Source organism: Strongylocentrotus purpuratus, unplaced genomic scaffold (assembly GCF_000002235.5).
Source record: "Strongylocentrotus purpuratus isolate Spur 01 unplaced genomic scaffold, Spur_5.0 spur5_contig_837, whole genome shotgun sequence".
NCBI lineage: Eukaryota > Metazoa > Echinodermata > Echinoidea > Camarodonta > Strongylocentrotidae > Strongylocentrotus > Strongylocentrotus purpuratus.
The window spans coordinates 716,110-732,949 of NW_022145543.1; the positions used below are offsets into that span (position 1 = coordinate 716,110).

The window sequence follows — 16,840 nt, forward strand, 5'->3', positions numbered from 1 at the left end:
CAGCTGTACATGATAGTAAAACACAGCGATGAACAGTGCATGATTGTCTTATTGTTTCACATTGTATTATCCTGTCTCTTGTATCTTCAGTACCACATAGGACAGCTGTACATGATAGTAAAACACAGCGATGAACAGTGCATGATTGTCTTATTGTTTCACATTGTATTATCCTGTCTCTTGTATCTTCAGTACCACATAGGACAGCTGTACATGATAGCGAAACATAGTGATGAACAGTGTCTGATTGTCTTATTGTTTCACATTGTATTATCCTGTCTCTTGTATCTTCAGTACCACATAGGACAGCTGTACATGATAGCGAAACATAGTGATGAACAGTTTCTGATTGTCTGATTGTTTCTCATTGTCTTCTTCTTTCTCTTGTATCTTTCAGTACCACATAGGACAGCTGTACATGATAGTAAAACACAGCGATGAACAGTGTCTCATTGTCTGATTGTTTCACATTGTATTATCCTGTCTCTTGTATCTTCAGTACCACATAGGACAGCTGTACATGATAGCAAAACACAGCAATGAACAGTGTCTGATTGGCTGATTGTTTCTCATTGTCTTCTTCTGTCTCTTGTATCTTTCAGTACCACATAGGACAGCTGTACATGATAGTAAAACACAGCGATGAACAGTGTATGATTGTCTTATTGTTTCTCATTGTCTTCTTCTGTCTCTTGTATCTTTCAGTACCACATAGGACAGCTGTACATGATAGTAAAACACAGCGATGAACAGTGTATGATTGTCTTATTGTTTCTCATTGTATCATCCTGTCTCATTTATCTTTCAGTACCACATAGGACAGCTGTACATGATAGTAAAACACAGCGATGAACAGTGTATGATTGTCTTATTGTTTCTCATTGTCTTCTTCTGTCTCTTGTATCTTTCAGTACCACATAGGACAGCTGTACATGATAGTAAAACACAGTGATGAACAGTGTCTGATTGTCTCATTGTTTCTCATTGTATCATCCTGTCTCTTGTATCTTTCAGTACCACATAGGACAGCTGTACATGATAGTAAAACACAGCGATGAACAGTGCATGATTGTCTTATTGTTTCACATTGTATTATCCTGTCTCTTGTATCTTCAGTACCACATAGGACAGCTGTACATGATAGTAAAACACAGCGATGAACAGTGCATGATTGTCTTATTGTTTCACATTGTATTATCCTATCTCTTGTATCTTCAGTACCACATAGGACAGCTGTACATGATAGAGAAACATAGTGATGAACAGTGTCTGATTGTCTTATTGTTTCACATTGTATTATCCTGTCTCTTGTATCTTCAGTACCACATAGGACAGCTGTACATGATAGTAAAACACAGCGATGAACAGTGCATGATTGTCTTATTGTTTCACATTGTATTATCCTGTCTCTTGTATCTTCAGTACCACATAGGACAGCTGTACATGATAGCGAAACATAGTGATGAACAGTTTCTGATTGTCTGATTGTTTCTCATTGTCTTCTTCTGTCTCTTGTATCTTTCAGTACCAGATAGGACAGCTGTACATGATAGCAAAACACAGTGATGAACAGTGTCTGATTGTCTCATTGTTTCTCATTGTATCATCCTGTCTCTTGTATCTTTCAGTACCACATAGGACAGCTGTACATGATAGCGAAACACAGTGATGAACAGTGTCTGATTGTTTCACATTGTATTATCATGTCTCTTGTATCTTTCAGTACCAGATAGGACAGCTGTACATGATAGCAAAACACAGTGATGAACAGTGTCTGATTGTCTCATTGTTTCTCATTGTATCATCCTGTCTCTTGTATCTTTCAGTACCACATAGGACAGCTGTACATGATAGCAAAACACAGTGATGAACAGTCTCAGAAGGGAGAAGGCGTAGAAGTTATCCAGAATGTAGAGTGCGATGACCCTGTCCATGGCAAGGGCAGGTTCACAGAGAAACGGGTCTATCTATCAAAGTAAGTCAGTCAAACCATGGACCTACCGAGTGATCAAACAAAATGGTCCTTAATCAAACCTACCTACAGTATAAATACCATTGTTTGTTTTTTCTGGATTATGTCAGATTTATTCAAGAGATTATATAAAATGTTATCTTAAAGGCACTCCATAGATTTTTTAAAAACTTTTAGAAGGCTTGTTGAAAAATTAGAACAATTAAGTGGTGTTTTGAAGCAAGAATTATGTGGTGACAAAGTTCAGTAGAAATAACTTCTTTATTAAGATATATGATTGAAGGACCATTCGAAATAAGACTTTATAATGCTTTTCAAATGAACATAATATTTTCTCATACATAATATTTGTCATTTAAATGTGAGTTTAGCATGAATGATGTAATGTTAGTTTGTTTCTACTGTGGTATTGAAGAAAGAAAAAGTTGTATGGCTAAATTCCCTGATTTGAAGAATGAGAAACTAATATTTTCTCACCACATTTATTCATGTTATATCATTCATTTAAACCAGGTCTTGGAATTAGTGTCTTGATGTAGTTCGATTGTGTACCCGTAATGCTCATTTAACGAAAACCTTTTCTTGTCTTTGTTACAGTCGATTACCAGTCTGGATACAGAAGTTAGTTTCCAGGTTGTGCAGCTACTTCTATATAACAGAGAAGGCATGGAATCACTATCCTCATACCATGACAGGTTAGCCATCAACTTCAACTAAAAATTTCTCTAATTATTTCTATTTAATAAAAATATGTGATTTGTTACCCAGTATACTGTTCTCTTTAGCCTAAACATACTTATGCACGTACCAAACTTTAATCTTTCCTTATTATCTGAAATGTTAAAACCTGTGATTTTCATTTAGTTAATACACCTAATGGCCCAACATATTCAATAGGAATTAGGTGCTTTGCTCATCTAAGAGAGAAATGCCCCTCTCAATCGTAGGGAACCCCACAAATTTGATGGCAGAATTTCACTTAAATTGTATCGTAATGTGAAAGAGGATGTCATTTAAGACACATTTCTGCAAGGATTTTTTTTTTTTAAATGAGTTTGAAGCCAAATATTGATAAAAGAATACAAAATTTAGGTTTTCTTAAGGTATGGGGGGATCTTTGCATCAAATTTTGGGCGAATTTGGGGTTCCCAGCACTTTAGAGGGGCTTTTACATAGCGAAAGAGAGGCAATTGCTTGAACCAGTAGAAAGAAAAGGAGGGTAAGGGAAAGAGAGAGAAAGAGAGAAAGAAAGCAAAAGAGAGAGAGAGATAGAGAGGAAAATAGAGAGAGAGAGAGAGAGAAAGAAGACTTATACACATTAAGTGAAGGAGAGGGAGAGAGGGTGGGAGAAGCAGACAGACAGACAGAGAGATAGAGACAGAGACAGACGTACATGAATATGAATAATAGGAAAGCATAGCATATCAATCACATTGAGCCCCAAGCATTAATTTCTCATCATGGATAGTGCACTTGACTCCATTGCCATGCAACCACATGGATGATGAGGTACATTGTAAGGCACGGAAATAGACAGGGACAGTGATAGAGACAGAAAAAGGAGAGAGAGAGAGACAGAGAGACAGAGAGAGAAAGAGAAGGAGAGAAGAATGAAGGGAGCAAGAAAGGGAAAAAAAGATAATAGAGAGAGATATAGAGATAGAGAGAATGAGAGAGAGAGAGAGAGAGAGAGAGAGAGAGAGAGAGAGAAAAATGAAGGGAGCAAGAAAGGGAAAGAAGATAATAGAGAGAGATTCAGAAGAAAAGGGGAAAGGAGAAAAAAAGTAAAATATAGAAAAGAAAGGGAGAATAGAGAAAGAGTGGATAGAGAGTTTGAGAGAGATGACGAGACAGAATACAGACAAGGAAACAAAGGGAGAGAAAGAGAGAGAGAGATAGGCAGACAGACAGACAGAGGGAGAGAGAGACAGAGAAAGCGATTGAAAGCGAGAGAGGTATATACACGTGGAATGGTGGTCTATAAAACAGTCACAAACATACATGCTGCCGGATCCCCTAGACTCTATCGGTTCTTCACCGCATATCCATGCAGTCCCTCACCACTGCCCATGTACTGTCAGCTGTTCCATGTCAATTGAGTTTAGCCGAGGGATTGGTCTGGGATCAACTTGCAGATCATTTTGATTTTCATACTTAATCTTCTTTAAGCCAACAATGGTTTCACACTGTTGCTCTTACTGTCATGGGAAAACGGCAACAGAAACTTGAGAAACACAGTTTCTAAAACTGTCAGTTTAGTTATCGTTTAATTTGATTGGATTTTTATTAAAACTTTGACCAGTCTACTTGATTTTTTTGCTTCCTCTAGAGAAGTTTCCTATCAAGGTTGGGTATCCCTATAAGTGAGATAAACTCAGAAGATTTAAGATTATCCGCTGAATGGTATTGTAAGTTTTGTTGTCAGGAAAATGTGCAGAAACCTCAAAGTGTTCCATATACCTAAAGAATGTATAAATCAATCAACCCTCGAAGAAATTGTATCCAGCATCCTTTGTGCTAAAAGAAAAGTAGTATTAAGAAATTAAAGAATAACATGAAACCCAGCGCAAATGTATTCTATGCAAGCGCATATAAATGTACATGTACATGTGCATCTAGAAGTTTACGCACAAGTCACATTTATGTAATAATTGAGAGTGTCTTTAAACTTGCTGATTCTCTTTATAGCTTGAATGTGGTATAGCAACATGGAACCCTTAAAATATAACACATACCGGGGTAGTATTTTTGGTAATTGGTACACTTTAATTCATGTTGCCCAGGTCTAGGATACCAGTATTTTTATTAATCAGGCCTGATAAAAACCCGATTTAAATCAGTTTTCTGATTTTTTATATTTTTCCCGATTTTTTCCCGATTTTTTTTTCTTCCCGATTTAAAAAAAAAAAAAAAAAAAAAAAATCCAGATTTTTTTTTTTTTTTTTTTTTTTTTTTTTTTTTACCAGATTTTTTTTCTTCTTCGCTATTAATTTTATCCTGATTTTCCTGATTTCCACCTTATTTTCTCTGTTCTACCCTATTTTTTTCCCAAATTTCCCTATTTTTTCCCAATTTTCTCACTCGAAAGGGGGGAATGTTGTTAGATGCCATTTTTTCCCCGCGAATCCTCTTCTTTTTTTTTTACTCAAAGGGGGGCGTGGTTGAGGGGAAAACAAAAAAACCGATTTTTTTTAATTTTTTTTAGTGCTCACCCCTGATTAATCAATTTGGCAATTAAAGGTTTATGACTATGGCATTGTTATGGTATTATTAGAAAGGCTACATTTCAATAAGGGATTAAATGTGATTACTTATGATATTGACTACAAATATCTTCATCTCCTAATTGAAAATTGAAAGATGACAGACGTGTCAAAACCTTATGGGGCCTAGGGATGGGGGATCTTATTGGAAGTCACCATATTCAAGGATACATGATTACCAAAGATCCATCAGTGGTCTGAGTTTGGCTGATTAATCTGCAAAGAGGAATGTGTCTTGGTCGACTCAAAAAGCTAATAAGCTTCTATGTTGAATATAATGAGTTACTGCTCCCAGTGGAATACAGTGCACTTACAAGTGAAATCAAAATGAAAAAGCTACATATTGTAAATCCACACTCACACTCCTCCCCCCCCCCCCCATTTCCCCAAGAAGAGAACACTTTCTTCCCTTTTCCCAGATGTGACTCGTCCATCATGATCATGAAGAGGGTTTTCTGATAAGTCCAATTTGATACCAAATCTGCTTAATGCTACATGATTTACTATAGCATAAACTGTCAGGGGGCTGCCTTTGTAGGAAATACTGATGGACGTAAAGTATTCTCTCATTTTGCTGTGGTTGCGTTTGCTATGGGATTTGTTTCATCAAAGATGTGGGATTTAAGTTGTATTTCTGTATTCTTGTTTAAATAGGTTTAGTGTTAGGATTAGGGTAATGTTTAGTGTAGGGGCTAGTGTTAAAGTTGATCATTTGATTAGTTTACCGTATCAACTGCTCCACAGTTTTTAACAGAGGAAGTATTGTAGATCCATACATATTTACCACCTTTCCCTTAGGCCTGTAAGAAGTCAACCCTTACTGACTTTAGTCATTAAGTTGGGTCTTAATTTGAAATTCAATTTTATTCATAGAAATTGATTAAAGGCATTGTTTAACAATGTTAATCTGAGATGCACGGCCCTACATGTACATGTTATCAGTGTATTTGATATGGTGTAATATTGAAGCCGTAAAAAAATTGCGCTTCAAAATGACCAAGAAGTGCCTCAAAAAAGTAAAAATCTTTGAGTTTTACCATACTTGTTTTTCCCAGTAGACTGTAGTGTTATGAAAACCATTAATCAGACAGGCGATCGGCTTGTAAAAGTCACAGGGTTCATGACTGATCTAAAGGTTTATAAGTATCATTGCAGCGTGAGCTAAATCCAGGATTTTGTTTCAGAATCTGAGACAAAGTTACCCAACCCCTTTAAGGTTTTAAGTGCGTAGTCAAATCCAAGTGCTCCATATCTAAAGCAACATCATACATGTATGTGCATGTTTGATGGCTCAGTTGTAGAGCAGGTGTCTTGTCACTGTGAGGTACTGAGTTTAAAACCAATTGTATCTGCTTGTGCTCTGTGCAAAAGACCTACACGTACAGCTTCAAGTCCTTTGGATAGGAGTTTCAGCTGTTTGTCCTCCTGGATCCTTAACATCCTGGTGAAATAAACCACCATTTAACAAAATCACATTCAGTTTAATACTTTCATATCTTCTTCAGATAATCATGTTTTTTTGCTTTCTGGTAATACGCCCCAAATACATTCCTAGATAAGATTTTAGCAAAAATTCCTGTCAGGACTCTTATCAGCTGCTGAATTACTTCAGCACTATTAACCTGATGAAGATTACTTTCCCTCCTAAACTGTCCCCAGAGGAATTATTGATAGTTTCATATCTACTTTAGATATCACAGAATACAATTAGAAAACATAGTATTTAGACTTCAATAGCGATGGTGATTATTTTACCTGATGGGTAAGAAATCATAAATGCTTGAAAGTAAGCAGCCAGACGGCCGGCAGCTCCGAGGGACCTGGTAATGAGGATTAATGCCTTACCAAAGGGCACTAGCGCATCGACTTGGTTTCGAACCCGGGTCACCAGATTACGAGACCACTGCTCTACCGACTGAGCTATCGCGCCTCCTCTTGAATACTTGAATCCATACATACATTCTTTTCATCCATTTGCCTTTGATGATTCACACATGAGTTCTAGGACCAGTGCCTCTATGTCTACTACCCCCTGAACAACAACACCCAGACGACCACTCCCGGACAAAATTACCCCTAGGGCCTATCCCATTTCCCTGACAACTACGCCCATAGCAATTATTCACTGTTTAATACTTCCATTTCTTCTTCAGATAAAGCGGAACACAACTTACTAGAACTAAATATCCAATATTACTATCAATTTTAATTTGCCTTTGATTCTTTAAGAAAACATTTTAGGTCAAATATGTTAGACAGACATCTACAGTATTCCAGTGTAGCTACGTTTTTTCTGTAAAGTTTGTGGGTACAAAGATTAATGTAGTCATGATGTCTCAATTACAGAGTATATACTTTCATCCTGTATGTCAGAGGCAACATTGAGTACCTTACTTCACTCCTAAACCCTAAAGGATACTAAACTCAATAGAAATCATTAATTTTAACCCTCGAGGGTATGACGTACATGTACGGGAATGGATAGGACCCGGTACCCTTCTTCGGTTGGAACCCTTAGTGGTAAGAGGGCAACGCACCCCGCGAAATCATCCACTTCAGTCTGCCTGAGCAGATCTATGATTTATGAGCGTGTCAAGCATACATGTATTATTGATATCACCCCCAAGCCCGAAGCCCGTCAATATTCACGCTCGCAGGTAAGTGCTCACTCTGGAGTGAAGCCCCAAATGGCCCCCCAGTCCCGTGTGTGGGTTCCCATGTCATGCAGCGGGTCGTGTACCCATTCCCTGCCTGAGCAGTCCCATGGCAATGGGCGATGCTTCATAAGGAAATGAGGTCGCAATTCAATTACTATAAACATGTTTAGAGGCAAAACCAGTGGCTGCAGTGGTTTTTCATAAACTTATTCTTTTTCTTTTTTTTCCTCATGGAGTTTTTCTTTTTTGCTCTCTTTCTTTTAGTTTCCATTATTAGCAAACACACACATGTTGTATAGCAAATTAGAACACCAAAGAATATACGTGTTAAACTCTAAAGAAGCTTAGTTTCAAAGTTTTGCATTTTCATATATTTGCTTTCAATTTCAACTTTTAAAAGGCATGAAATTAGTTGATTGCTAATACTGGTTTAGCAAGGAATGCTGTGAGAACTCAAGAAAGAGCAAAGTGTAGACTTTCATGTAGGGCAATATAGCTTTTAGTATCATAGTATTCATTAATAAATAGATTATAATGGAAGACCTTGGTGGAAGTCTGGATGATGAATATATCTCTTGGTGTTATATACTGAGTATTTTAAGCCAAGAAGTCCCTCTCTTCATGTTACTTTTCATGTTTTATGCATATGATGCCAAGGGCTTTGTTTAGGAACTCTGCAGACTGCGCATTCCCTTCTGGCCTCCTTGTTCAGCTCATGAAAATGCAATTAATGTTCCTAATCTTTCATACCTCATCATTACATGTATAGAGAGAAAGAAAATATGGAAAAGATAGAAAGAGAGGGGGGGGGGAAGGGGGAAAAGAGAGAGAGAAAGAGAGAGAGAGAGAGAGAGAGAGAGAGAATCTAAGAGAGGGAGATATAGTCAGACCTTTCAGGAGTCACCATGAAATGAAGAGAGGACAGAGTGAAAGAGAGAAAGGCAAACATATGACTGAAAGAAAGAGAGAGAGAGAGAAATAATGAAGGATTGATAGTGAGAAAGAGAGTAAGTAAGAGTGACACAAAACATACCCATGAAAAACCAAATCCCTCCTGACCAAACTGGAAAATTAGTTTCACACTCGCCCCGTTTAAAAGGTTTGAATATTTGATGATGTCCTCTCGGCCATCGCTCGCTAGTAGAGCAGAGCTGCCATCAGTCCCTAAGGATTGCTCATAGTAATCAGATATATGCCGGGACCTCTTTGAAGATAGACGAGTTGACAGGATCTGTATTTGTCGTTTATTTGGGCCATTAGTTGTGCTCATTTAGGCTAGACAGAAGGCTCTGACTCTCAATGAATGTTATTGCCGTTTAAAGACACAATCAATCACATCGTTATGCCATGTACCCATCAAGTGTTATCTACATGTATGATTTTTGTGGTAGGGTTTTGAAATATAGGAAATTGGAGCAATCTTGATGAAATATGTACTGGTATTATTATAGACATCTTACATATACATGTACGCAAAAAAGTAAAATAGAAAGTAGAAACAAATTATGGTGTAAATTTAATTCAAAAGTTAGAAAGAATATAACAGACAAAGGAAGAAAGAAAGAAAAAGTTGAGTGGAGACAAATGAAAGAGGTAGAGAGACAGAGAGAGAGGGAGAAAGAGAGAGAGAGAGATGAGAGAGAAAGAGAGAGATGGGAGAAAAAGTGAGAGATGAAAGAGAAAGAGATAGTGAGAGAAAATGATGCGAACATGACTAAATGTTTTGAGGAAAAGTGGAGAACCAAAGCAAAGAGATCCATCCTCCTTGACAAAAGTACCAGCAAACGTGCAGGTGGACCGTTTTTCTTAGTCTCTTAACAAGCCAGTGGAATGATAGTACAAGCACATGTCTAATACATGAAAAACAGTGTATTTTACAAATGATGACTTGATAACTGAGAAGTCGCTTTGTATAATTGATCACACAGAATATCCAGATGGGCTGTCTGTTACTCCTAATCTGATTATAGCTCAGCCTTTCAAGACTTTTAAGACACCAATGGCAATGTCATCACAGATTTTGAGATGTTAACAAAATAACACCTCTTTTCATTTTAGTACAATGAAACTGACATACACAACATTCAGCACAGAAGAAAAAAAGATTTTTCCTTTTCTTTTGCTAAGACCATTACTCTTACGTGTTAACAAATGTACATGTAGTTCTTGTGTGGATGTACAATCAAAATTTGTTCAGGGATTTTATATTTCTGGCAAAATTTGGCATAAGAAATTTATTTAAGAAACACTGTAATTATCACCTAATAGAAACATGATACACTGTTTCTCTATTGTATCATATAAAAACTGTTTTAATTTATAGATTTGATACTTGTGACATAGAAATATAAAGTAGAATCCAGTCACATGTGATGAAAAATGATATGAAGATGTGCAGGTAGTTCAGTAGATAAGTAAATTTTCAAAAAAGAAGATTAAACTGGTACTGAAATCAATTTTTGTAAGCTCAGTAGACCAATAGAAATGTACACATCTGTGCTTTTCCATCCCAAAAAGGATGGTTTTAGTTCAAGTTCTATTCTGTTTATGCGTTAGCATGTGCACGCCCGTAAAAGGGCGACTGGCTGGAATGCTTCCTAAGGAAGTAAAGAATATGCACTGTAGTGTTCAGAATCGTAGCAGAATCCAGTGACCGGGGTTATAATACTGTAAGCGGTCCGGTCTGGTACGTTGTAAGTGGCAAATGGTAATAATAAGAAAGTTATTATTATTATTATTATTATTATCTGCATAAGAAAAATAAAACATAATACAGGACAGTATAGTCAGTGAAACAAATAATCATTAAAATTGTTTGGAAATGTAAAATCTGTAATTTTTGTCCGACAAATCGTCGCTGTTTTCACGAAGTGACGGTAGTGAAAAAAAATTGCATTCACTTTGCGTGACGATTTTCCTCACTACCATCACTTCGTGAAAACAAGGACGAAATGTATAAAACTGAGTGTGTGCCATATATGCTACATGATGTACTGCACTCTTTAAACAATGCTCCTTTGCATCGTGTTTCCATTTTTATGTATGCTTGTCTGCTTGAATTTCTCATTTTCAGCTCAAGTTACTGTCACTCCCAAATTGTTCATGTTTGTTCATGGTGTTGTGTTGAAACCAGGTGTTTGTAGTCAGCAGTTATATGCCTCCTGAGTCTGTAATTTAATACAAGCATTTTACTTTAACCTTTACTCATACATGAATGGTATATGCAGCTAGTCTCAAATTGTGTGTTTGGAGCCAGTTCTCACTCACTTTGAAAGTGGTCTTAGTTAGACCGCTCCAGAGGAACGGGTCTTGAGGAACGGTTTGCGAGCGTTCACACTCCGAGCAGTTTTTTATGGCTCAAACTGTCCACGAGTGAAAGTAGTCTTGTTGCTATGGCAGCTCAGGTCAGCAGGTCAATTTTTTCGTGCGCGGAATACAAACCGTATGTACCGTACTACATGTTTCGCACGGAACGTCACTAGCTCACTTCCGCTCAAAGTACGCTTCCGTTCACATTGCACGTTAGAGCGGTCCAAACCGCTCTTAATAAGACCCGTTCCTCAAGACCACCTCCAGAGGTGGTCTTCTGGAGCGGTCCAGAAGTCCACTTCTTGGACCACTTTGACCGTTCTCACTCACCTAAAAACCGCTCCTGAGGAACGGGTCTTAGTTAGACCGCTCCAACGAAGTGAATGAGAATGGGGTCTTATACTTCAATACACAGTTAATACCCTTCTGGCTCTGAACAGACAAAATGTTCTTATTGTTCTGAGAAGGAAAAGAAAAAAATAAGTAGGAATGGATGAGAAGTGCTGACATTATTCATTTCCCTGTGAAATACAAGTATCAAGAAATTTTGTTTTCACTCAATTTAAGGGGAATGCTCTGACACAATTTGAATGTGACTTTCAAAATATGACCTTACTATTAATACAAAGCAAAATTACCACAAGGAACATTTAAAGAATAGATTTACAAAATTGCATGGATTCTAATTGTAAATGTAATACATGTACATTGTGAATAATACAATACAAGAGGTGATGTATTTGGATAATATCATACTTTTCATTACATACATGTATAACAAACCAAGATACACAACCCAGACCAGGGTCTCTGGAAGATATACATTAAGAAACCATATAGCATTTTCAACAGGTTGAATGTTTAAATATAATTATCGGCATAATATGAAATATATTATCAAAAACTAAGAATGCAAATATATCTGAGAAAAGTTGAATTCATATATAACAAACTGGTTTAGGAGGACTGTATGGAGAAATTAGCTTGGTGAACTGCAAATATGAAGTACAATAGTACATGTAGAGCGATATTTTCACTGCGCTAGAATTATCCAAATATATCTTGGATGGTTTCTGACTGATTAAACATGCCTCTGGATTTTATTGAGTGAGTAAACTAAAAAGGGAACAGCACACACATGCTCATATCTCTAAGTAACTCAATTAGTTTGATTTATGAGGCCTTGCTACCGATATCTTGCCCTGGTTCATATTTGATGAATTGGTACTCTTGAGATTTGTTTACATATGGAATTGACTCTGACACAAGCTGTACATGGCAGGGTGTCAACTGCTTGAAGGCTTCGAAGGATTAAAATGATCAGTTGGCACAAATCAGGGTTTACATGATATTCTCCCGCAGCGAGAGCCAAAAGGGCATTAATTCAGTATTATGGGATGTACGTCTCTACTCCATTTGTTGCCCAGTAGTAGACACATTATTTTACTTTTATTTCATTGGGTCCATGGCTTTGCTCCACAGTTTAGTCTCACTTTGATGAATCATAACATTCAATCTAGATATTTACATACTCAAAATTCTGGATTCTTTTTTTTTTCCTTCTATAATAATAGAATCATCTTTATTCAATATTGTTCTTGACTTTACAAAAACATATCAAAACATATGTAGACATACAGTATACATACATAAATATAAACAATAGAACTGATTACACAGGAAATTCTGGATTCTTGTTCTTCCTTAGCTCAATACCAAGTGGGAAGAGAGTTCATTTGCTCATGCAAGGCCTTCGCTGTGGAAACTCTCACGCGGGAGATTTGTTATAGCAAATCAAATGAAGTAAAACATATATCTGTTTGATTTGGCAAATAATCAGATTAATCATTCTCTTTCATTTTATATGCTCTATCTTACTCCTGATCTTTTGATTATAATGCAGATGCTTTAATCTGTGATTTCATATTTCCACAAGTGCACCTTCAGCATTTGATTTTCAAGTGGCTTTGGCACCTTACAAATCTCACCGTCTTTGCTCATTTTCCCCCTTTGTCACTAATACTTTTTTGTCTTTCTATGTACTATGTATTCCTTTGTATTTTATATTGTACATTATTTTGTAATTGCATTTTGTTTGTTTAACTGGAATGTGGAAAACAAATGAAAATGGATGAAATGAAATGAAAGATATCTTCTGCTGAGAACAAGAATAGCATTAACTGTAATTCAAAGTGAATGTCTTTGTGGCTGCCAGCTTAAATGAAACGTCACATTTGAACAGTTGGCACACATGTTTTGAAGATAATTGTGATTGAGTAAACGAAAAATGATTAGGGAACTTAACATAAAAGCTATCACAGTATGTCACACTTGATAGGCAGAAATGTTTGTGAATGCGATGTATGGCCTTTGTGGCATTTGACAGATGTCAAGCTAATTGGTCAAATAAAAAATGCATTTATCCTGATGCATGTATAAAATTATGAGGGTGCATTCCTTCAGTGATGAGAGAAAAGAATGAGTTTCGGCTTGTTCAGATATGATGTAGTATAAACCGTGTTAGGTGTTGTGACAACTGCATGCAACAAAGCCGGACTAAATTATTCATACCCCTTGTAAATTTAATGTGTTTTTTTGTAACTTAGGAATGAAGAGTGAACTGCATGGTTGAATTAGTGCCTTTGTTGGATACCTTTAGTCGAAATCTTAAATATGTTACATTCTCAAGAAACATTAATCAGGGAAAATCTTCTTTTTTTTAAATACATAAAAAATATCAAAACTTGGTAAGGTTATGAATTATTTAGTTGTTTGCTGTATATTCGCTTGATAGCTCTGTATTATAAGATACAGAAATGTGAAGCGCAATTCCTTTTAATGTCATCATTAAAGAAAAACAGCATTTAACCACCTTATTTCTGAATGGGGCTTAAATTGTATACTCTCATCCCCAAAACAAACCATTTACGTAAAACTTTTCTTAGATTTCTTGTTGAATTTCTTTCCCATCATATTTTGTTTTTCTTATAAATATATTCCTGCTTTCCTTGTATATTCCTTTGTTTCCCTCTCTGCTGTGTGCCATTCCTTCTGTCAATCTGTCCTGCTCCTATATTTTTACAATTCTTCATCATCTTCCATTCTTCTTCCCGTCTTTCTCTTGCCTTTTTTTTTTTTTTTACTTTCATTGTCACATGATGAAAATTCTTCTTTGCTTCTACGTTCATTCTCTTGTTTAATCTATTTCTTTGTGTTGTTTTTTCTCTTTCATATTGCTGATCATTTTATGGGATGTCACCTTCACACACTCAACAGAATACACAGTGAGTATATTCCTTGTTTTTATAGTGATGATTATTTTTAAATGAAAGTGATTACATTTCTCAAAGTAAATATTGTCCAATTAGAGCAAAAATTTACTTTATGGCTCCTAGCAAATAATAAGATCCTTGTGCAGTAACTCATTTTTTACTCCTCAGGGTGAATTTCATTTCTGTGCATATTAAATATTGGAATAAACAATGCAAAAATGGGAATGATAATCAATAAAAATGAAACTGCTCTGGAGTTATGATTACTTAAAGGGATCCGGTAACTTTGTCTTAGATCCTTTAGAAATAATCCTTGATTTAGCTCATACTGCAATGATAATTATAAACCTTAAGTTCAGTCAGGAACTCCATGACTTTTACACGCTGATCGCTGTCTGATTATCAAGATATTAATGATTGGAATTACAAATTTTGACAACCGCTCGCAGAACGGTTTTCATAACACTACAGTCTATTGGGGGAAAATGAGTATGGTAAAACCGGTCACTTAAAGATTTTTACTTTTTTGAGGCACTTCTTGATCATTTTGAAGCGCGATTTTTTTAGGGCTTCAATATTACACCATATCACAGACACTGGTAACATGTAGGACCGTGTATCTCAGATTTAACATTGTTAAACGATCCCTTTAAGCATTTTAATGTCATAATGTCTTTAATGCCTCAGCTGTTAAGATGTATAATGGGAGAGTGTTAGAGCCATGGCTGGTGAATCAATCTAAATGTCACTCTCTTCTTAGCTGTCAAACGTGATGTGTCTGTCTATAGATTATCTGTTCAAGATGGGTTTGTTTTCATCATCAGTCTCAGACTGCTGTCTGGTATTCTACTCAATACCTGTTGGTACAAAATACAACCATTATAGTATAGGCTGTCTGTTGAGGCGGCAAATATTTCCTCAGATATAAGCTATAGTATGGCGATCAACCTCTTACAATCGTCAGGAATACTAAAATACTTGATGCAGTCTGCAGTATATGGGACAACGCACCTTGGACTTGCCCATTTAATGGATGACTTATCATCCTTCTGGCTCTTGGCGGACTAATTGTTCTGCTGAAATAAAGATGTTTAGTAGCTGTCACTTCTCAATACATTTGGAAGAATGTTAAATGGGTAGCCTGTTTGGGATCCAAGAATAGTTGAATTGGGAGGCATTCATTTTTTCATAGGTTTGTAATTCCAAAACACAAGTTTCACATACCAGGGGGTTCATTATAACTTTGAAAATGAAATGTGGGTCTTAATTCCGAAAATGAAACAAGGCTCATTATTCTGACGGTTTGTAATTCTATTTAAAAAAATGACATTTGCAGAATTATGACAACTATTTAATTTACGGAATTACAAACCATATTTTATTTTTGGAACCTTCAGGAATTATGTTGAATTGTATTATGTGGCAATGGGAAAGGGCCTTGACCGGGGATGCAAATGTGTATCTTGTTTTGGAAATGATATATCTTTCAGGAATCTATAAATAATGTACTAAATCAGAATCTATCTCAAGGGCACTTTATGTGTACTATGGGAAAATGCATAAAAAGCAGGTCTAGGGGTTTGTTGTTTCTCAGTAGAAAGACATTCTGTTCTTTATGTTTAAACTTAAAGTGTTCCAATCAACAACAAATTATTCCACATGTTAAGAACTCAGTGTCGCTATACTGTATATTCAACATATGGGTTTAAAATATTTCTTGTAGAAAGATATATTGCAAGTTTAAATACGCTCTCCTTTAGGTAGAGCAGGTTTGAAGTTAGGAATTTGGTTAGTGTAGGAAATTGACCACCGAGTGATTCCTTGTAACTTGTGTCATAGACCATATTTAACGCAGTGCATATTAATACTTCAGTATTTGTTTTCGTATTGCTACCTGTATGTATTTGGAATTCGGTATATTTTGAAATTCCCAGCATACATTTTGAATATTAAAATAACGAGATACTACTTCCTTGATTAGAAAGTCAGTGATTGACAGTATCATAGATTATCAGTCAATTTGCAGGATGACAGGTGTTCTAAGATAGCTTTTATCTTATTCTTATCATGTCACCGTCATGCTAGCCTCCCTTCTTGCAGATGAAACTCCAAAATGCCAATTACTCTGTTGCTTGATATCAAATCGCTTCGTCAAAAAAAAAAAAATGAATAAGATTAAAGAGCACTGACCAATAGTTCATTATCCAACCGTATAAGAGCTGTTCCGAATTCTAATTAGAGTTAAGCCAATTGGAAGTAGAAAAGGAGGGAGGGGAAGCAAGATCAAAGTATAGAGAAAAATGGAAAGTATACATGTACTTCAAGGAACAAATTGATTGTCACCGTAATCCATATTTTCTGGACTTC

The 16,840-nt window shown here is 36.2% G+C and overlaps 1 protein-coding gene across 1 annotated transcript in view; it reads left to right on the forward strand.

The window, feature by feature from the left end:
* The window catches only part of LOC100889203 (cytoplasmic phosphatidylinositol transfer protein 1), a 62,958-nt gene that overhangs the window by 19,793 nt on the left and 26,325 nt on the right, over window positions 1-16,840 (forward strand). The window contains exons 2-4 of the mRNA XM_030986285.1: window positions 1,827-1,975; window positions 2,570-2,667; window positions 14,478-14,485. Coding sequence (XP_030842145.1) covers window positions 1,827-1,975; window positions 2,570-2,667; window positions 14,478-14,485 — 255 coding nt within the window. The remainder of the gene's footprint in view (window positions 1-1,826; window positions 1,976-2,569; window positions 2,668-14,477; window positions 14,486-16,840) is intronic.